At 31.6% G+C, this 24708-nt stretch overlaps 1 protein-coding gene across 1 annotated transcript; it reads right to left on the bottom strand.

Moving 5' to 3' along the window:
* Window positions 1-293: 293 nt before the first annotated feature.
* LOC132731613 (uncharacterized) lies at window positions 294-24195 on the bottom strand. Its single transcript, XM_060717825.1, is given in 25 exon segments — window positions 294-396; window positions 693-886; window positions 1481-1652; window positions 1905-2049; window positions 2333-2498; window positions 2791-2902; window positions 3368-3536; window positions 3912-4099; window positions 4639-4809; window positions 5143-5431; window positions 5685-5839; window positions 8836-8862; window positions 9110-9398; window positions 10404-10447; window positions 10861-11011; window positions 11925-12108; window positions 19150-19196; window positions 19198-19363; window positions 20639-20810; window positions 21432-21576; window positions 21849-22014; window positions 22199-22310; window positions 22918-23086; window positions 23542-23729; window positions 24174-24195. Coding segments are annotated over 24 exon segments (3537 nt in total). The 5' UTR covers window positions 23620-23729; window positions 24174-24195; the 3' UTR covers window positions 294-370.
* Between the last annotated feature and the right edge of the window lie 513 nt (window positions 24196-24708).

The raw sequence follows: 24708 nt of genomic DNA on the forward strand, positions 1-24708 counted from the left end.
ACGGGATCCAAATTTCAAATCAATTAAAGCCCACTGCGTTGTTGTTGTTGTTGTTTTGGTGGTGGTGGTGGTGGTGGTGGTATATTTTGCTCTTTTTTGTTTTGTGATTGTTTGTAATTTGAAGTGATTGTTTGTATTTTGAAGTATAACCGCATTATTTATCGATTCCTGTGTGTGCGTGCATGTGTGTGCGTGCGCGTGAAAATATGAAATAAAGTCTTAAATAAGTCTTAAAACGTAAACTATTAAAAAAGATTCTGGCCGACTGAGAAGAAAATAAAACAAAAACACAATTTACAATACAGCATATTTTATTGAGACATATTATGACATAATTCTAGAAATTTGTTTTCTGTATTGCACTTGAACTTCAGTTGTTTTTAAAATGAACCAATCCTGAAAAAATATAAATGACTGAGAGATTAAGAATATATCACTCTCCATATGGTACATATATTTATCAAAGATTGAAAATAGCTTGCATTTAAAGTTTATAAAGCTACATACAGATTTTAGATATTTACGCGACGGTGTTAATTATTATCTATATGTGTAGATCTAATAGATTTGAATATAGTCTGAATAATACAAAACATGGCGAGTCACGTTTTAATCAATATCTATAGCTACAGGACTAATTTCCGAATATTGACAAAACTAAAGGAAAAGTTATACATGTATTCAATTCTCACCAGCAACAGCAGACTGGAAGCCCGCGTTATAGTCACACGTCACTTCCGCCATGACGTAGTCAGTTCTCACATCTTTGTAATCATCTGAGGCATCTGGTCCTCCCACAAGTGCACCATACAAGACAAAAGCATTGATCTTGCTAGTGTCAGAAAATACAACCCAATCACAAGCTGCTGGTTTCGGCTGACACGTGCTGAAAAATTTATCAACTTGTATGTGAATAAAAAGCGTCATTATATTTTGAGCGTTTTTTATTGTATGAAATGCATTATGACCGAACATTGGAGATCTGCTCTTGTATCTAAATTGAGAAATCAAAGCACACCTGTAATCAGTCAAACGTTACATACTATGAAATATTTTAATCAGTATAACTAGGTTAGAAGGGCATAACTTGGTTAATAAATGCTTAATTTTAATGTTATTGTTGCTTTTAGATGTTTAAGAATAGTACTGATTTCTGTTAGGACAAATGCTTCCCACATAGCTTCAAGAAATATTTACTTAAAAAACGCTGTGAAAATCAATGTATTTCATGAATCCAGATTACATAAAATTAAAGCTTTCAGAATTAGCTCAAGAAATTAACTAAATTTACCGATGCAGTCGACCATTTTTGAAGAATGGAAATCATTTGTTGAAGTTCAACGGGTAAGTTGAATGATGTCATTTACTAACACGTGTGTTGGATCTTTTGGAATGCTTTAACTATATTTTCATTGAAAAATCTCCCGCAAGGTTAAGTAACGATTTAGTTTAAATGTATTTTATTGGGACTGTGTAGTACCTGGATTTATGGTGGGGTTGCTTTGGTGGATTGTTTCCAAAACCAACAACGTAACTTGAGCTTCTTGGATTATCACCAAGCATGTAATCAATCTGTCCTTTAGCCCAGTTCTTATTAGCCTCCGCATCTATCCCGAGATCAGCCGCCATAAGTGCGATGAACGCTACGTTTGCTGAAAAGAAGTTAACTGTCATGTAGTATTTAACCTAACCATCATTCTTAAATCTTCTATATCTGGTAACTTTACAACAATGTTGATCATATACAACATTATATATTTTATGATAATATTCATCTAGTACGATACAAACGATTGTTTATTAAGAACCTACCGGTATTTAAGTACTACTTCATTAAATTTGCATTTAATTGCAAATACCGGTACTTATTTGAAAGTGAATAAATCTGTTAGCCATGTACCTACCTGTATATCGCAGAGAACCCCATTTTGACCGCCAAGCAAGTCCACCAGGGGTGTACTGCACGTTTCCTTGCGGACTGTAGCTGTTTAAAAAGTTCTGTATACCTTGTTTGTACGTAGTTTTGCCCGTTGCTTCGTATAAAAGCACCTGCAAGAAGTTCCATATGCTTATCAGTTCAATTAAATGTAATTTAATCTCACTATATTGGTCAATGTTATTGGTCGCTTTCATTTGAAAACCGGGCGCCGCATTTTTGTTTTAATTACATGTAATAGCATTATAGGTAAAGGTATTTATTGTATCAATCTATTTTGCTGTTGTAAATGCTACTATGTTATTTATATTCATTTTGAATGATTTATTTTGTTTGTTGATAAATAATTGTATGATAAGTTGCAAAAGAGCTGAAGATGATATAGCTATGTCTTACTTTTGTTGCAATTGTTTTATCGTCCCAATCGAAGGCCCAAGGTGTTTTGCCATCAAAATTGAATTGGTTGTATTTCTGCTCCGCGTCAGTTAAGTATGAAGCTTTGTTGGTCGCTTTGTACAACATGGCGGCAGCATAAACCAATTCGTCTTCGTAACTACTCGAACTAATTTAGTAAAACATATAAATTAGAGATTTTTTAAAAACAAATGTGATCATTTTAATAAAAACATTATTCATAGAGCTCATCTGCGGCCTATGCATATATATATATCTTATTACTTTTGCTTCACATTTAACCCGTACATACATTTAAAATATATTTGTTTGAACTCGTTCTAAATGTCATTAGCATCATCAATAGTTTGCGATGCCAAAAGTCGAGTACTTTTACATAGCTAACATAAAACAATATTGACCAGAAAAGAATTAAAATTACAATGTCATTTTCTTTTAACCTATAAAAATTGCCAGCGTCGCTTATTTCTGCTGTGTATTTTTCCCTGTATTTATCAGCAAACACATACAATGACTCGGCTGCGTCAAGAAGTTTTGCGGAGTAGGCAGGGTCTGAAAAGTAAACAGAACACTGTCACATTTAATGGCTCTAATCACTTTTTTTATTTCGTAGGTTATTATAGCACTTTCCTTTTCTTCATGGATATCCGTGATAATTAAAACTGGGAGTATAACTTAATTCTATTATTTGTTGTCCACACGGCGGTTTCTACGAAGAAAAAATAAGAAAAGCGTACTTTTGATTCATATACACAAACGAGGTATTTTATAGTTTTGACAAGACCCTTTCTGTGGATATTAGATTAATAGTCATTTCAAAAGTTGATGAAAATTATTTTAACGGCACAATACTAGAAATAAACATCTCTTCTGAATGATTTTATGGTTGTAAAAATTAAAAATTTTCTAAACATGTCGTGTTGATTCTTTAAGGGATCAATTGTTACAATTTTAATTGGTGATTTTTTTTTAATTTTGATAATTGACTTGTGTATGTCAGACAAAATGTGAAACAACCTTTATTCTTAAATGCCATAGAACCAACTGCAAAAGCCACAACCATACTGCCTGCCAGATCACTTCCGCCTCGAGCTGAGGTCACCTTGTATGCTGGTCGCTGCATGTTTGATGCTGTCATATCCTCTGGTCTCATCATTTTAGAGTGGTCAATACCACCGTTACCAACCTTAATTAGCCAGGACAAGAAAATAAATAGTATATCAATATTGCTAGCTATTTATAGAGTTGTTTACGTTGTACCGTCATCAATATTGATAATTAAATATAAATATTGTAGGGAAAAGTTCAAATAATGTTATTATCTCAGTTGATTAAAACAGATTGTATCAACATACTAATATGTAGATCTGATATTTGTAAATATACAAAATGAAATTGTGACATTTTGCCACATTGACATAAACAAATCTTGAATAACAGATGTCTGGCGACTAAAATTCTAAATCTTATTGATTTTTATGCTTTGTATACTTATTTCTCTACAAAGAAATATTTGATTTCGATATTTTCGTCAAAAGTCAGTAAAACGTGTGCATGTTACCTGCCCATATAACTCATTTTCATTTTTTCTCCAGCATTTCAAGAAAAAATCAAGCGGCCATTTTATACAGTCTAGCATTGCGTCATACTGTCCAGCTGTTTTGTAGGCATCCTCCCATTGCACAAGACCCCAGCCCAATACGGCTACAGCAGACGAGATTGGAAGATTGAACTTTACCCAGTCACCAGCTGAAATATAAACCAAATGATGAGTTTAATTTCTTATTTGGTACCAAGTTGCTTATCTTAAGTAGAGTTATCCATATTATTGTCTTTAAATCACAAAAACAATTATCATTTTGAAAGAAATTTTCAAAATATACAGTATGTACTAACAGAATAGCGAATAGTGCAGGACATGCTCTAATGGCACGGATGTGCCGGTAGAAATACACTGATCGCATAGGTATATTCAGTCGCTAGTACTAGCAGGTTAATATTTTTGATAAGACTTACATTATTAATCTTGACATATAGAGTGTATAATATTTAATTATCATCTCACATAATTATGGACTTCTGCCAAGTAGACGAAGTAGTCAACAGATGTTGTTAACTGCTGTTTTCTATTCAGATAATACTGTTACGAATACAAAATTAGTTTTCAGTTTTCATAGACATTAGTATCTACTTTAGTCAGTTGAAGCAATATGTTGAAGTTGTTTTAACAAAAGTGATTAAATATCTTGCAAAATGTGATCCATCGAAAGCCCGGACTTGATTCTTACCATCATACCAGCCTCCGGTGAGGTCAATGCCAACATCTTGCCCGTCATACAGGGCACTGTCACCCCGCCAAGGTACAGGATCATTGGCGACTACAGGTAAATCACCAGAACGTTGAGCTCGATAAAACCAAATAGATTTCTTTATGACCTCGTTATAGTTGAAACTTCCACCTTGAATTAACCATTCCATATAATTACTTTAAAAACGACATAAAGTATGAATTTATTCATAGAGAATGCGATCCTTCAAAAACAAATGTTATCAGTGGAAGCAAAATTCTTTATTAAATATCACACACATAATAATGTTATATGACAAAAAATATACTTATCTAGAAGACTTTACAATTAATGATAAACGTCCCTAGCTTGATGCTGTCCTATACCTGCTATCGTACAAGTAAATTTGTTCAAACTAGAGAGATGTGCCGCAAAATTTAAATTCGTCGCTTGTTTCTTTGTACAGCAATAAGATTAAAAGGATTGCAAGTGGCCAGGATATACCTTGCGGCTGCGTTGTCGCCCTGGATGTTTTTGTTGTAGTCACCGGTTCCTTTGTTGTACCTCCAGATTTACCCGTAGTTGCTGGTGCCTCGGTAGTTGATTTTGTTACTTTAGTGGATCCTCCTACTGGTGGCAAATCACTGTTACAGATAATGTTTGGTGTCTCCCCTTTAGGATATATTGCTTGGAATGTCACCTCTAACTCGTCAGATGTGATCCAGTTTAGATTTGACATGAAGAAACTACTACCAGTGTTCCCTGTGGGTTGTATATTTTTCAAAACCCAAGTCTGCCAATAAAGATGTGCTAGTAATATAATTTATTCTAATTATCAAATCAACAATTGCAAACACAACAGATAATCTTCTAGACAAATTCATGATGAAACCTCGATTCTACTTTTCAAATTTATGAAATAATGAACAATGAAACAGCTCGTTTGCATACAGTATCCGAGTTGTTATGAAGTCGTTTTACCTTTTACTTACTTAATATAAACACAAGTGTGTGTATGCTTTTTCAAACTGATGTAATTTGCATACCTTAAACTCTTTTACTTGCAACCCAAAATCGATGCGAAAATAGACTGTTTCAGGTTTATGATCTTCTTTAACGACAAAGTGACAAGCTGCGTCAATTTTAGTACCATCAGTCACATCCCATGAGGATTTTACAGTTGCCGGAAAGCTATATGGAACTGAAACAAAAATGCTGAAATATGGTACATACCGATTCGAAAGCTACATATAATTTGTATAAAACTAACTTGTACGTAAAATGTTATTGAAATTGCAGTTTTGTTTGGTCGTAACATATAATAACAAAACACATGTAAATAATATGTTTTTCAAGCAAGCTGCTTTTCAAAACTGCTTATATTTGTAATGAACAAAAGGCTGAAAAAGATGGTCTGATGAAAATGATATAATACCAGACGCGCAATTTGGATTCAAATCAATGTTTAGTGCTCAAAGAAGTCATCCTGTATCATATAAGAAGAAACAAGGAACGTTTCTGATTATTCTTGGATCTTAAGAAAGCAAATGACTTAATATGTCGTCCATAGCAAAGTCAAATTTTTTTTAATTGGTCCGACGGTAAATTGTTACTAATGTTACGGCCCGTGTGATACAATGTAACATCGTGTCTTATACATTCATTTCACTTTCTGAATTTTTCGTATGCATTGTTTTATAATGCTAATGAGAAATATGCCCACCAATTTTGTTATATCTATTCATAAATGACAATTTATTTAAAAGAAAATTTAAATTTGGGTATAGACCTTGATCAATTATCTTTTACTTATCATGTTAGCTGACGACGCTGTTATATTTTCCGGTTCAATTGATGATTAACAACTATCAAGCGATAGTCTTAAACAGTTAATAGGTACTGTGATAAATGGAGTTTAAAATTACGATATTTAAAAAACGTCAACCATCTGGAAATTTTGAAAAATAGACATATGAGAGTGGCGAACTTGAAATAGTAGATCAATTTAACTATCTTAGTTATAACTGTAGGCGACTCCATCCGATCAATAATTATATATACATTGGTTGGGAACGAACTCAAACCAATCGGATCTCTGTACTCTATTTCAAAACATACACTTGTCTCAGCAGACATGTTTAATTGATTTGACACTTTGGTTATGCCAGTGCTGGCATATTCGAGCCTGAACGTATTGATTGGGGACAAACGACATTCTTAGAAATAGACTTTTCGTGTGAAAATATCAACATACACGTTATGTATGTGTTATGTATCAGGGTGATTTGTACTGACAATTGAAATGCAAATCAGATGATAAAGTATTGTCTGACATTACACAGAATAAGAGAGAAATACATCACGACAGTTAGGATTAACTAGGTGGGGACGGTACCTTGCTATAACCACTACCGTCCATGAACAGGCTGGTTCAACATTTTCATGTTGGACTTTCTTTAGGATTCCGTTTTTTTTTTTCTATTTTTAGTCACTTATCGTTACTGTTGATTGTTGTTTTCAATACTACTTGTTTGTTCTTTCTTTTCTGCCGTTTAAGTTCCAATAATTTGATGATAAGATTAAACTTAAGTTTATTAATATGACTGGGATTACTTTTAAATAAGTCTCGTGTAAATAAATGTACTAGTATATTATTATAGTTTATTTTTGTTTTTGAAATTAAAAGTTTTAAGTACTATATTTTTAATTAGTATACACTAACCACATATACATCCCTTTCATCTTTTTTCTAAATACAAATTAGAAAAAGTTTTAGTATAGCTTTAGTTATATTAGTTTTGAAATTTATTATCAAATTATAAGTACATGTATTTTGCCCCCTAATTAGTGCCCGGGTTTTCCTTTTTTAAAATAAGTTTAAGGTGGGGGTTTCAAAATAAAAATTAAAAATATCACAATTCCCCATGAGTGAGGGGGTTAATAGATTTTTTTTTTAAAATTTAAACAAATAAAACAAATTTAAAAAATTTTTAAATGAAATTTTAAAAAGAAAAAATAATTTTTAAAGAATGTGCTTTTAAAATTGATTAAAATTGAAAATTGGGGCCAAATTTGATCCTTTTTTTAATCCAATTTTTTCTTGCTTTTTGTTTTTGGGTTTTTTCAGTTGTATCCCAAAATATGGTTCTTTTTTTGAAATTTTTTGCCTTTTCCCATTATTTTTTTACTTTTGTACCTTTTTTAAAATTTTAGCTAAAGTATAAAACAATGTAATTTTTTTATAGATTAAAAAAATGAAATTTGGTTCATTTAAATTCAAATTTCTGATTTTTCTTTTTGTTTAAATAGGGGAGCGGGAAAATGGTTTATTTTCCCATTTATCATATATTTTAATGGGTTATGAATAGGAAGAATATTAATTTTTAAATAAAATGCTTAAATTTAAAAATTTATATTTACAATTTTTTTTTTGGGCTGTTTAATTTAAAAGGTTTTCAAAAATTTTTTTAAAATCCCTTATTTTTAAAAAGGTAAAATTTACTAAATAGATTGTTAATGAGAAGATATAAAACTTGTTAATGTTTTATTAATTAATAGATATATAACGTTATTGTTGATGGTTTTCAGGTTAATAGATATAAAATTTGTGAATAAAAGGTTTATGATTATGCAGTTGTCCATTCACTATACTAAGGGAAAAAATAAGCTCATTTATTTCACATCTTATAAAATGAAACCAATGAAATCCCAGCATTTTCTTTTTTCATGTTCTAATATACGAGAAGATCATATTATTAAGTGGATTTCAGTCTTTTTCGATTCAGCTTCATTTTGATTTCCAGAAATTCTTACCAAACATACCAAACACAGTACTCTATTTAGCTTTGTTTTCATTTTAATAGCCCAAATACAATATCAAATCCATATTGTACTCTATTAAGCTCCGTTTTTATTGTGTGAGTCCAAAAGTTCTGTATCGAGTGCATACTGTACTCGAAGTAATTGTACCGTAAAAATGTAATAGATAAAAAGTTGATTTTAAGTGAAATCTTCAATGTCATGTGTTCTCTCGTTGCGAATTGACTATGTGAAATTAAGAGTTCATTATACATTGTTGAGTATCATACTGATTCAGTGTAATCACTATATATCAATGTCAAGTCTGCCACATTATTGTTATGTATTTATTGTGTAAAGACCAGACATATCTCCATGGCTACTGACTGGTTTACTTACATGCTGGTATGGGTCCGAGTGACAAAACTAAATGGAGAAGAAAATCGATTTAACATTAATTACCATGTATAATCTTAATATAATATTCTGTCATTATTAAAATGAGGCTTTATATACTGTGTTATGAGAAAGAACTTATTACAAACAAGAACTTAAATGTTTCTAAAGAGAAATTCATATCTCATTTATTTATTTTTCTAATGTCACAAGAATAATAATTATCATGAAGGTATTAGTTTGGAAAATTCAACGATTTTTTTATTGGACTACTAACCTGTACGAGTAGTCAGTGATGTTTCCTCGGTTGTTTTCACTGAGGTTTCCGATGATGTAGCGGGTGATTTCGTTGTTGTTGCAGGGCTTTGGGTAGTTGTAACAGGTGCTTGGGTGGTTGTGGTGAATTCTGGTAGATCACTGCTGCAAAGAACAGTAGGCTGTACGTCACCCATGTAAGTGGCATGAAACGAGTATTTCAAATTCGGTTTATTAAGTTCGTGCAAGTTCTTCCAATGAAACCAAACACCACTGTCTCCTTTTGGTTCCACGCTTTTTCCCACCCAGTCCTAGTACAAAAATATAATTTTAGATAATTTTTTAAGGTAAATCGTAAAATGTATATGGTGATTAATAGAGCATCACACTCCAACTGACATTTTACAAGTGAGTTTAAAAATAGAACAGAAAATAACTTTTCGCAAAGAAAAGGGTCCATTTTATTTTGTTTATAATGACTACGCCACGCATAATGTTGTGACATTTTAAACAAATCTGAATTTAATTAAATTTTTTTAACATTAAATTAGGCCCTAATTTCAATAAACAAAATAAGTACAGTTATGTTCGAAAAAAATTCCGGTTTTTTTTTTTTTTTTGCTGCTACAGGAACTTTACCAAAAAATGAAAGCAGAAAGATAACATATGTGTTAGGGTATATCAATCACAAATTTATGTTGTGAATCTTCAAATACAACACAAAATTTTCTTAATCACCTCAATTTTGTCACTTGTTGTCCCAAAAATCTATAAGAATTTTTTCTGTTAGCTTTTCTTCATTTGCCACCTTAAAACTACACAGGCCTTCAATCCTTGTTCCCTCCTTTAAAGGCCCACAGAAAATGGTTTGCGGGAAAACGGTTTTAAAAACTACAAAAAATTTGATAAGGGACTATTTTAAAAATTTTTAAAAAGGGAAAACATATATGACAAAGGCTTTTTTCCCAAAAAGAGGGTTTAGGAAAAATTTGGGCAGATAAAATCTAATTTACAAAAATTTTGGAGGGGTTTGGAAAAGTACTGGCGAAAATTTTTTATGTAAAATTTCCAAAAAACCCCAATACTCTTTTTGGAAAACTGGAAGGATTAGCATTTTGAAAACCAGTTGGGGTCCAAACCTAAAGGGATATAAAGGACCGGCTTTTCCCACAAAATTGCCCCCTTAGGGTTTTAAAATATTTTTTATATTTTTAAATGGACTGTTCCTTTTTTTAAAAAGTTTTGGATTATTAAAAATTCTTTTTTCCAAAAAAAATCAGTTTGGTGGGCTTAAAATCGTTGTTAAAAATTATTACGGGGAAAGAAAAATTTTTTCCAAACGTTGGGGCCTCCGTTGAAACTGAAAATAATTAAATAAATAAGTCAGTGAACTTTTATCAGTTAATCTTATCTGACGTTTTTATGACATTGCTTATATTATAAAAAAAATCTTCATTTTAGTTTGTTTGTTAGCAAAAATAAATCAAATGAAATCATTTGAACTAGACACAACATTTGTGGAAATACAAAATAATTGCCAGACATTTGTGCTGCTTAACAGTTAAACTTTCAATAAATCTCAATGTTTTTTTCAATTTTGTAATCCCTGTTGTTTAAATTGTTATAATAAAAATTCTTTGTTTATGTCGCACGAAAACAACGCAATGTTCAAACGCGCAGGGAAGTTTAAAAGTTATAGAAAATGTAGATGTAGTGAACATATAAAACAATGACTTTTAGAAAATGACGAATACTTGATTTTCTTTTACAAACCTTGTAATGTAAGAGGCGAGCATGTTCCTTGTGGCACGGTTTCACCTTTGTAAATCACCGAAAATGCAACGGTAAACTTCTTTTTTGCAGTCTTTGTATTAATGAGTGAATACACATTTCCGGTTTTACCAGTGACAGACGCTTGCTTGGACTAAAAATGTAATATCAGTTACTTTGAAAAGCATACCTCATTACCTCATTTTTGTAGGCTCATGGAATAGTCTTACATTTTTATATATTGCCTTGCATAATATTAAATCTTTATATAATAATTGTTTAGTGATTCAAGTATTTACATTCATCACTTACGCATCTTTTAATTTTATACGAAATATCTTAATGAATTAAAATAAAAATAAAAGCAGGAATATCAATTTATCGAAGTTTTCTTATTATCCACGCGTTTTTTTTTAAATTTTATTTTTGTTGTTGTTGTTGTTTTTTTATCTTAAAAAAACACATAAAAACATGAATTGCTTAAAACGTTTGTGGAATTGTATTTTACACTGAATAACAAACTAAGCATTTTAAGGGGATACGATACGCTTGATATGCCCTCTTGGCATTTGACATTTAATTGCTAAGACATTACGGAAATGTTGCGAGGTCTGGCAACGCAAGTTTATCAATGTCACTTAGGTTTAGATGATTATTTCAATGTTTGTATCACAAACCATATAAAATAACTCAAAAATAGATTTTGGGAAATGCAGAATATAAATTATGTTAAATTTTAATCATAGGACAAATAGATCAAAACCAACACAAATTTAGATATCAATACAAGCTTCGCTTTATTACCTTTCGTCAGGTTGAATAATCAATTTGATACGTATTTTATTTCTGCATTTCCCAAAAAAACCTATAATTGATATATGATATTACAAGGAATACGAACTCCTTTTTGTAATTAACTAACTCATAATATACACACCCTTATATCTCTTTATTGTTTTCAATGTTTTATTTTCATCCAAATCCTTCAATCAGGCATAACACAACACACCAAGAAAATAGGCATTTATCATGTACATGGTATATATTGCTGTCAATTCAATTGTTACCTTGAATTTGTCTGTGGGTATGTCAAATCCAATATCGAAGGTAACTTGTGCAGCTGGTTTGGATAGTTTATACACGCATTTTGCTCTGAGTATCGTGAACTTCTTTTTCTTCTGTGTTTTCAAGACCACATAATTTCCATTTTGGCCATTACAAACAAGTAAAAGCATCGCCGCAATTAATAACCTACAAAAGAAAATATTTTTGTCTGAATAAAGCTGCTTTTTGATAAGCATATAATAATAATAATAAAGATAACAATAACTTTATTTACCGACGGTAACACATTAAGACTTATACATGTTGCAACATCTTATTAACAATGCGGTCTTCTAAAATAAAAAATAAACACACACCACACACACACCAAGAACAAACATCAATTAAAAAAATATAACATGTAAAAAAAAATGATTAAATGGTTATCACAATTTTTTAACATATTAACAACCAAACTGGAACATTCATTTACAATTCATTTTATTTTATCCATTTAAACATAATACTTTCATCAGTGCACCATTTTAATCTGCAATTTAAAAAGTAAAATTAACTTACAAAATTATCAAAATTAACACAGTCAAAAAACTTGAAACTAAGACAGACACCAATTATTAGAAAACATAATAATAAAAAACACAAGTATGAATATAAAGAGCGTATCTTGCATATATAATACATACGGACTGTGCTTAAGTTGATTAAATAAGTATTTCTTGAAACTATTCTTAAATATTGACACTTTTGTTTTTCTTCTTATAGCATGTCCTCAATCCAGGATTTAAATATAATTATTAAACACAGATTTTCCCTTCCATCAAAGGACAAAATAGTACTTATTTATTAGAGTAAATGTGCATTTAATTGTTTCTCAAAAGTTACCATGTTGTAGTTAAGTCAGCACTTATCTAAACAACAATTTGAATATTAGACAAATATGATTAGACAAGAAAATATATTTAAAGACATTTTTAATTAATTGCTACTCTTCACACAAGTTTCATTATTGATATACAATATAATTTCAATATTTTATGCATGACCCACTATATCTTTGGCCATCATTAATTATATCTTATTTAGAATCATATTTTTTTCTGAGATTAAATCGTATACCGTATTTAATGAAATAGTGTAAAAACATTAAAGAACGCTCAAAACGGCAAAAACGTTAGTGTTGCAGACGCGGCTCGAAAGAGCCTTTCATGGACGGTAGGGGTTATTTTAATGTACCGTCCACGCCTCTTCGCACAGGTTCCAGCAGAATTCAACATTTATTTCATACGCGGTTATCCGAGGCCACGACATAGTATCTCGTGCGTCCGAGATAAATAAAAACATACACACACATGTCACCGTTGTTCATCCGTACATATGCCAGCGTTTGGTCCCCAAGTAAATAAAAGAATGCGCTAAACGCGAAAACAATTGGCGAAACTAAACAAATTGGAAATCATTGACGCTTATGAAGTTGTATGTAGATGTATATGTCTAAATAAAATACAAAAGATGTGAGGCTGTATGAATAGGTACAATTCATATGTAGTTATAACAATGCATAAAAAATTGTAAATAATATTAAATATATATTTGTACCTTTCATTTGCTAATGCATAGACCATAGCTAAATTTACCATATTTTAAAACTGCATCTCGATAAATTTCTAAGCAAATCAGTATACTTGGATTTTCAAATTGAAAGAAACTGGTTAGCTTAATAAATGTAGAACGCGATACTTTGCGAACTTTCGATTAGCGTCTTGAGAATTGGCATGCTAAAAGTTGACCATATTTCTGATTATGGTCCCCGTTATTAGTTAAATAACTTAAAAAAAATTAGGGGGTCCACCGACTTCAAATTTTTCGGTACTGTGATTTATTTTCCCCCACACCCCTTGAGAATTTTTTAACGAAATTCGACGTATGCAGATACGTTTCGAGAACTTCAAATGTCGGCACATAATGATTCAGCTTATCAGGAGAGAATTGTTTCTAGAGCGTTTACTGTATACATAAGAAAAAACAACAACAATGTCCACTGTAAATGCTTATTATTTAAATGAGACCTGACGATATAAAAGGCATATTATATTTAAAATCTTCAGTTGGGAATTTAGGCTTGAATATTTTTGCTTATACATAACATACGAGCACGTCACAATTTTCTGATTGATATAATACTCGATTTCTGAACAGAAGCAAAAACTGAAACTAATGTATAAAGTCTAAAAGCTGGTATATTTCAAGTATAACGTGTTACTGAGCACAAGAATTGTAAGCAAGTCTAACGAAAACTTGCTAATATGTAAACAACAAAATTCTTAACTATCACAGGGCTTGTCGAAGTATTATCAGTACATGTATGACACCTTTAAAGGATCTTCGATCGTTTTATATGTTCTGTTCACCGACCATTATCATCAGTATGCCACATTACATGTAATGAACAGAGAGAGATTTGACATTTACTCAAGTTTTTACATCTAAAAATGTATTCTGACAAGATGTCACGATCACGACTATGAATTTAAATATATTCCTTTTGTAGAAAGTGGGTCATTCTGAAGTTCATATACAAAACGTTTTTTTACAACAATAAAAAATCAGATTTTGGTAATGACTGACCTCGTAATTAAAAGAAAAAATCCGTATTTTAGTAAATACGTGCATCATACAAAGTTCCCGTATATTACGAATGTACGGATCACGGTATATTAGTCATGTACGTATTGCATGATATACTGTCCCGTATCTATAATATCGGAATTCCGTAGCCTTTATTGTATCCATATATTTTCCTTAGTGGTCATAATGGCGTAAAATTCCGATTCTAGCGGGATTTTGACACAGAGCGATCGTTTTAATGACAAAAATAACAAATGCCCCGTGATAGCGTGACTTATATCCATAGGGGTGGGGAAAATCAACATGCATCGAGTTGGTGATCCCTTTTTCTTTTAGTCATTTAGACTAAGTATACATTTTAAAGTACGTTTAAATAAAAAAGATCAAAACAAAAAAATGAGGAATTTTTTGATAAGCCGCTTTGAAGCCGAAAAATGCGGCTAAAATTAACGTCAAATTCTATACAAAATTGACAATTTTCTTTCCCGTTCTTCAAACGTTTTCGGCGTAAACAATAAATTTTAAAACAGCTTAAAGGAAAATCTAATTTCCGTCAAATGCTGTAAAATATAAGATATTTTGCTTAGGATACGCAACGACGTCATGTTCAAAAACGGGCTTTGGTGGTCAATGTTGGCGCCTTGTGTACAAAAATTGGCTTAAACTATTGAAATAAAATCAACGGAAATTTATCAGAAATATGGTCAACTTTTTGCATGTCAATTTTCAAGACGCTACTCGAAAGTTTGCAAAGTGTCGCGTTCTACCTTAATATTATTTCTCACTGTGACAGTATGGAAAAAAAAAGAGTAAATATTCGTATAAGAGGCGAATACTTTCTAAAACATTGATACTTTAATTATCGTAAAATTCTTCTTTTAAACAATTTATATAAATTCAAATCTTGAAATATTCTTTTTTATGTCTTCAATTTTTTAAACATTGTTAAAATTAATAGAATTGTTTTTATTGTTTTTTTTTTTTTTTTTTTTTTTTTTTTTTTAATTTTAAAATTCTTTATATTGTTTTAATTATTCATTGTATGTTCTTCAATTTTTTTATCATTTATTTTTTGGCTGTTGTTAACCTTTTAATCGATTTGTTTCTCATATCAAAATAAAAATAAAATTGTTTTATTACATCCGCTAATTTATAATTAAATAAAGGTATATCAAATAATAATCACCTACCTTAGAAAGATCATCTTACAGTCTCTGCTTCAAACCTGTTGTTTCTATTCTATACGTGATAAAAATGTTGCAATTTATAAAGACAAATGTTTAATACTACTGGATGGTGGATGATTATCTTCTATATATAGAGACAGCCAAACAGTGCGTGACATTTCAGCAGCATATATGATCCCTCAGGCTGTTGTTAGTGTAAGTATATTTAGTGTTATCTTATATACTATCAAGTACGTTGTTTGCATGGGCAAGTTGGGTTTTAATTACGTAAATATTTAAATTATACACTACTATAAATCACCTAATTAAATAACAAAATTGTACAGGACATATTCGGATAGCCTGAACTTTTTTCCAAGTAAACAGGATCCTTTGTATAATGATCATTGTTTTTAACGAGTAAACAGGATACGACGTGTCACAAGATAAGATATGATTTAAATGACCTTTGATACGGGGGCAGGGTATTTGTTTATGGACATATTGGTCTGACCCGTGAAAATGATACAGCTGGTGATTTTAATTAGTACAAATAATACTATTTAGATAACATACGGAGGGATAAAATGAAATAATAATTATATGGAAAGATAAAACGGGATTATATAAGATCCCGAATCTGTTCGATTGTATGTGAAATAGATACCGGTTGGTCATCATAATAAATGTTTGATGAAGAAATAATATGCCACACGTTACCCTATTACTTATATTGTTATTTATTTTAAACTCCCACAGTATGTCACATGGGGTCAAACAAGTAAAGATCAAATTCCCGGCAAGCATTGAAGCAAATGGGCTTGAAAAACACAACAAAGAAGCAATGCCAGTTTATCAACGGTCCTTCATATCCGATCCCGGTAGACAAACAGGATATAAGGGGAATCAACTTAGCTAGTTCCCCGGAACTTAAATTAATGTGGACTGAAAACTCCAGTTTTCCCGGAAGTAGTGAATCTGATCCAGGCAAAATATGATATACTTTGTTTAGATCGCTATTTTTTATATGTTCCGCCTAAAAATAAACATTGTTTTACAATACTGATTTTTTGTCACTTATGGAGCAAGTTATTGTTCAAAATTGTAGTAAATATGATTATCTTTTATCTTTAATTTAATGAAAACAGCTGTGATGAAAAGGGAAAAAATATAAAACTCCTGTCATAACTTTGTAAACCATCCTTGGTTTTCACAAAGATAATAATAGTAATAACTAGACCTAAATAGGTTCATAACCCCCACCCACTAAAAATTGTGTGTAAGTGTGGGGATCCAAACCAAATTTCCACATACAAATAGATCAACTCATTGTATACATGTTGTACATATTTTGTACTTATTTGATTAAAGTTAATTTTTTTTCTTTCAAAGTTTATATTTATATCATATATATACTAATGTCAATTTGGATTAACACAAGAATTATTGACTTTTTTAAAATCAAAACGAAATTTGAAAAGGAAGTATTAAAATGTTTTTCTTTCAAAAGTTTATAATTTAATTTATTTACATGCTTTTCCCGATTGGTTTTAGAAAATATATCAGTGAATTAAAAAAACTGAGGGTAATTTCAACTGTTTGAAACAGTGAAATTACCACTTTGATAATTTCACTGTTTTCAATTTAAGCCCCTTACGTTGTTTCAGTGAAATACCAGCGTGTACAGTACTGGGTACCAACTTAATGACGTGACGTCGTAAATGACGTCACGTTGTATTTTTATTTGGCGCGATTTTCATTCAAAACGTTTATTTGCAAATAATAAAAAGAAAATTTGTTTAGTTTAGTGTAAGATCGAATTATATTTCACCTTGTGAACACCAAAAGTTCATATTTCACTCGTGGCTGCGCCACTCGTGAAATATACCTTTTGGTGCTCACTCGGTGAAATATATTCCGATCTTACACTGAACTAAAACAAATTCCTCTATATCATGTATATTACTGAATGTCTATTTGGGATTAACAAAGAATTATTGATTTTTTTAAATCAAAACGAAATTTTGAAAAAAAGTATAAAAATGGGAAACGTTTTTTGGTATTATAAATCCACAGATTTGTAACCTACACGGAAAATAAATCGAATGTTACCTGTTTTATAATAAAAATATTTTGGTTACAATTGACAGAATAATCAAGAGGGTTTTACTGGGCTTCGAAAATGGAACGCTGTTAAGGTGTATGTGACCCTAATGAAATTGTTGTGTTTTGGGAAGAGAATTCAATTTCTAATACCAACATGTACGTAGTCGGTAGGCACTCACATTTAGTAAATAATAATGCAAAAAATATGCAAATAATTAACATTAACACGGATCGTAATTATTTTTTAAAAAAATCCCGTGTCCCTTTATCAGTTGTACACATTAATGATCATATCATATATTTGACACTTAATGAACGTACCTGATAAGTTCCGTGTTTTCCGATAATTCATGCGTATGAGTAAACTTACAGTTAAAAAAGCTTTTATTTTATTATTGCAAGAACTACCCTTACATTTTACCTAAAACTTTATTTCATAATGCAAAGAACTATCCGTTACATTTCATTTTTGAATGGTCAATGTCACTCCCTTGTTTCAGTTTTTAATTTTAAAAATGACCAATGAAAATTCTTCTTCTATGAGTTCTTCCTGTTTAATTTTGCAGGAAGTTCAAACTGATTTTCGAGGCCTTCGGCCAAAAATAAATGGTAACGAAAATGCAACTAAAATTGAAGGTTAGGGGCAATAGAGGTGAAAGACCTTTATATGTAGAAATTGTTCAATAACTTTAATTGTAAAAAAAGTACGGTAATTGAGTTTTATCCTTTTTTATAACAAACGTGTGACCTTTTCAATTAAGTTCTTCTGTTACAAATCAGCAGCGCAAACAAAAACTATCAGTGACAGTCTGACACAGATGACCAGTGTTCACCACATAAAAGTTTTTTAGCGTTTAAATTTAAAAAATAGAAATATTGCATGAATAAAAAAACAGTTAACATACAACATAACTTATTGAGTATATATCAAATGACATTATTATGAAATTGGTGTAGAAATTTCACTAGGACATCAGCAGTTGTTTTTAAAATGAACCAATCCTGAAAAAAAAGATATAAATATAACTGAGAGATTTAAATATCTCATAAAACCTAACTTAAATAGCTTGCCACTTTTAGAATTTTATATAGCTCGATACAGACTTATATTATATGTATACACGTGGAGCAGGTACAAACGACTATTCAAAAAAAGTAATAGCTGGTATATGAAGCACAATTTCAGCGCAGTGTGAGAGCCGCGAGAGCGAGGTATTATATTTTAGATATTGTCTGAATGATAAAATATATGTCAATTCACGTTTCAATCAATATCTCTAGCTACAGGACCTACTTCTGAACATAGAAAATTATTAAGTATAAGTTATACATGTGTATTAAATTCTCACCAGCAACAGCAGACTGGAAGCCCGCGTTAATAGTCACACGTCACTTCCGCAGTGACGTAGTCAGTTCTGACATCTTTGTAATTATCTGAGGCATCTGGTCCTCCCACAAGTGCACCATACAAGACAAAAGCATTAGCCTTACTAGTGTCAGAAAATACACCCCAATCACAAGCTGCTGGTTTCGGCTGACACGTGCTGGACATTTATCAACTTGTTTATGTACTTGTATATGTGAGTACTGATGAGCACGCTGCCTTTTGTATGTTATTCATTAGTACAGAACATTGTAAATTTAATTTTGTTTTCAAATTTAGTTATAAAAGAAGCATACCTGTAATGAGTCAAACGGTGCATACATGTACGTATCGAATGTACTGTAATGGGCATGACAAGGATAATAATTGCTTCATTTTTATCGTGTTGTCTCTTTTTGATGTTTAAGAATAGTAGACAAAAATCTTCCCACAAAGCTTCAATCAATATTTACTTAGAAAAGTTAAACGCTATATAACAGAGAAAATAAGACTCCCTAACGTAAGTTCAAAACAACAAAATTGAAAATGTTGCAGGCTTGGTTTAATTGAGCCGGTTCATGGACGGTACTGTCAAGTGCAAACTACCACCCACACCCCCCTAGTACCAGCTTTAGAAGAATTCAACATTTTAACATTAAAATGGTGACATAATGAATTTGGAAGCATCGTAGATGTGTTCATACGGTGGTTATCGTGGAACCTTCAATGCGGCACTTTTGTGCCATTCTTTGAAAAGTAGAGTATGGTCCCCAAGTAATAGAAAGCGTGTGTCCTAAACGAAAACAACAATGGGTGGAACTAAACAAAATGGAATTTTGAAAGGTGGTCAGAAGTTATGGAGCTTGTATTTCACAGATAAGACGTCAAAAGACAAAGTTATAAAGCAGGCAACATATCCTAAGGGTGATTCAACCTTATTCAAGTAGGAATATTGGAACAACCAAACTAGAAAAGACAAATAGACCTAAATAAAAAAAACACAAACATAACAACATAACAATAAGGTCGTGCTGAACGATCTTTAAGGATCGGAAATATATAATCTCTGATCGAATGTACGGGGCGACATTTACGGCCTCCACACAGCACAAACAAACGTTGATGTTGTTATATCACGTTATTCAATGAATCCAGATCACCGCGCAAACAAAATCGACGTGGTAAACTTAAGTTATTACCTGAATACAGACAAAAATCTTTTAGGATTAGCCCAAGAAATTAACAAAATTTACCGATCATTTTTATTAAATGGAAGTTATTTGTCCAAGTTGATAATTATAAGTTGAATGATGTCATTTACTATTAGGTGGATATACCAGGACTTACTTGTAGGGGATTGTTTGGAATGTTTAAACTATATATGTATTGAAAAGTCTTCTGCAAGGTAAAATAACAATTTAGTAAAGGGGGGGGGGGGGGGGGGGCAATGAAGTACCTGGATTTATGGTGGGGTTGCTTTGGTGGATTGTTTCCAAAGCCAACAACGTAACTAGAGCTTCTTGGATTATCACCAAGCATGTAATCAATCTGTCCTTTTGCCCAGTTCTTATAAGTCTCCGCATCTATCCCAAAATCAGCCGCCATAAGTGCGATGAACGCAACGTTTGCTGAAAAAAGAAGTTAACTGTCATGTATTTTCCTATCTTGTTACTTTACATCCATTCTTGATCATATACAACAAAATACATTTTAAAATGTATAATAACATCTATATTGTCAGAAACAAATGTTTATTGTTTAAGAACCTATTTACTGCTTCATTTCAGTTACAGTCAAACCTTTTAGAATTCGAATTGCTGGGGGGCTGAAAATTTACCTCGAATTACCGAAATCTGAAAATGGTGAAAGACGACTGCTCAATTTTGACCAAACGCCAAACATAGCAAAACTACCGTTTACAATACACTTGTTTCCAGAAAATCATTCGATAAAAATAAATAAACAACAAAAGATGGGTAATCAAGACATAAATACTTTATTCAACATAATGTAACACATATAACGTAAGCATGGAAATTATCGCTGTCATCTTCGAGCATTAACTGTAACAACATTAGAAACGGTGTAGAATTCTAATCATATATAAGATACATGTTCACATTTTTACAAGCAATACTGGAATATCTTGTACCAGCGTAAACATAATGCACTGATTTCAAATTTTCATTCTATATTGTAATTGGAAATGCCGGAACATGCTTCAACTCTAATAGCCTAATATCATCTACCTGTATATCGTAAAGAACCCCATTTTCCGCGCCAAGCAAGTCCACCAGGGCTGTAATGCACGTTTCCTTGCGGACTGTAGCTGTTTAAAAAGTTCTGTATACCTTGTTTGTATGAACTTTTGCCTGTTGCTTCAAATAGAAGCACCTGCAATTAATCTGTTCCATAATCAAAACATTTCATGTTATTGTTATTAATTTATTCCTATCATAACATCATTGGTGGCTTTCATTTGAAAGCCTGGCAACGCATTTTAGCTATCATTTATATTATCTAAGGCACTTAATGTATCAATCTATTTTATCGTTGTTAACCCAACGATATTTATCTGGAATCATTTTCTAGTATTTCAGTTCTTGAAAAATATTTGCATCAAAAGCTGCAATAGAACTTGAAGTGAATGCATAGCTATATCTTACTTTTGTTGCAATTGTTTTATCGTCCCAATCGAAGGCCCAAGGTGTTTTGCCATCGAAATCGAATTGGTTGTATTTCTGCTCCGCGTCAGTTAAGTACGTAGCCTTGTTGGTCGCCTTGTACAACATGGCGGCAGCATACACCAATTCGTCTTCGTAACCACTTGAACTGATTTGGTAGTACAAAAGGTCAAATTTTATGGAAGCAAATTTTAAAATTCAATGTGATCCTTTTTACCTTAGATGTCATGAACATCATCACTATTATAAATTAAAGTAATAATGACAAAAAAAAATATTTACTCAGCAACATTAAACAATGTTGACCAAAAAGTATAACATCATCTTTTAACCTGTAATAATTGTCTGCGTCACTTATTTCTGCTGTGTACTTTTCCCTATATTTATCAGCAAACATATACAATGACTCGGCGGCGTCAAGAAGTTTTGCGGAGAATTCAGCGTCTGAAAGATAAACAATTTAACATATTTATTGCTCCTTTCATTTTTTTGTTTCATAGTTGTTCATTGGGGACCACATGGTAGTTTCTACGGAAAAAGCACGAACGAATCACATTGCAGCTTCCGTGATCACTGACGTATGAACACATAATAAAATTTATGTATATTTTATTTCATCATTTTCATTAATAAATGCTGTACTTTGTTTTAGCCGGTCCTTGGCGTCTTGGAAGGCAGCTTCCACGGCCGTCTTCGAATACGCTTAAAAACATTTTATTATATTCATTCAATGTTTCTTGAACTATATTACAAAAGGGGAATACTTTAAGAAAAAATATGAAAGCAAGAGCTAGATGTGCGGGATTGGATTTATAATCATTTTAAAAGTTAATTGCAATTGAAAAATTACTATGGTTTTAACGTCATAAGCAGAATTGAAAATCTCTTCTAAATGATGAGACGGTTATAAAACCTCGAAAAAGTATTGTTCTAAACTTGACGTATATGGGCTTTCTTTAAGGCATCAATTGCTTCAATTTTATTTTTGTGATAACGGATTTTCATTATTATGTTGATTTATTCGTGTATGTCAGACAAAATATAAAACAACCTTTAATCTTAAATGCCATAGATCCAACTACAAAAGCTACAACCATACTGCCTGCCAGATCACTTCCTCCTCGAGCTGATGTCACCTTGTATGCTGGCCGCTGCATGTTTGATGGTGTCATATCCTCTGGTCTCATCATTTTATAGTGGTCAATACCACCGTTACCAACCTTAATTTTTACAATACATAGTATAACAATATTGTTTCTTATTTGTACAGTTGTTACATGTAAATGTACATGTACTTTTATAAATATTAATAATAAAATATAAATACTGTGGGAAAACATTCAATAAAGGTGATTATCTCAGTGATTGAATTGAAACAGATTGTATCAACTTATTAATATGTGGATATTATATAGTTATATAAACTAAAGTGTGACATATTGCCGCATTGTCATAAAGGAATATTATAATTAAACTAAAGTGTGACATATTGCCGCATTGTCATAAAGGAATATTATAATACATACTATTATGACTCTGGTGACAAAATAACACGTTATTGGTTATGGATGCATCTAAAAGTATTTGTTTTCCAAAATTTTGATACATGAAACAAAGAAAATGCATAATTGGTCTGTTAAAGTTTTGAATAATTCATTAAAATCGTGCATTTTACCTGTCCATATAACTCATTTTCATTTTTTCTCCAACATTTCAGGAAAAAATCAAGAGGCCATTTAATACAGTCTAGCATTGCGTCATACTGTCCAGCTGTTTTGTAGGCATCCTCCCATTGCACAAGACCCCAGCCCAATACGGCTACAGCAGACGAGATTGGAAGATTGAATTTTACCCAGTCACCAGCTGAAATAGTAAACCATCTATCAGTCCCAAAACCATTTATCATTTTAGAGAAAATTTCAAAATATGTACTGACTGAATAGTAAACAGTGCAGTCAATTATCAAACGACACTGATGTGTCGGCTGATCCAGGCCCTGGACCTTTGACCAGGTTCACTACAAAGGTCATTGCCACTTACGGCTGGGCGTTATTTGGCCTCAATGCACAGGTGAAAAGCTCGTAGCCATGGCAGTATCAAGTGACCCAAACCTCAGACCTCTCTCAACCCAACAAAAAAATATGAATTAAAAGCATAATAGACATCATATAGATATTCACTTTTATTCAATTAAAAAAAAAAAAAAAAAAATCGATCCCTCCGCAAAAAACATTACTAAACAATTATAATTTTATTTACATAATAATTATCACCAAAAAAAGTAATTAAGTTGAATTTGATTCTTACCATCATACCAGCCTCCGGTGAGGTCAATTTGCCAACATCTTTGCCCGTCATACAGGGCACTGTCACCCCGCCAAGGTACAGGATCATTGGCGACTACAGGTAAATTACCAGAACGTTGAGCTCGATAAAACCAGATTGATTTCTTTATGACCTCTTTATAGTTGAAACTTCCACCTTGAATTAATCATTGCATTTAATTATTCAAAAACGGCAAATAGTATAAATGTATTCGAAGATCCTTCTAAATTAGATGGAACAATACTATCAGTGAAAATGAAAATAGTTAATCTTCTTCATTAATATAACTCTTTTGGCAAACAATATTAAAATTCTAAAAGATTGTACAATTTGTGCTTAAAGTCCCTAGCTACATACTTTCCTATGCCTGCGTTTTCCTGTATGGTTTAGATAAAGAACGGTCTAACAAGAGATATGTAAATTTATATTAACTGCAAAATGTTAATTCGTTGCTTCTTTCTATATACAGCAATAAGAATAATAATGATAGGTATATTTAGGTAAAGTGTAAATGTTT

Source organism: Ruditapes philippinarum, unplaced genomic scaffold (genome assembly GCF_026571515.1).
Source record: "Ruditapes philippinarum isolate M1 unplaced genomic scaffold, ASM2657151v2 ctg518_1_1_1_1, whole genome shotgun sequence".
NCBI lineage: Eukaryota > Metazoa > Mollusca > Bivalvia > Venerida > Veneridae > Ruditapes > Ruditapes philippinarum.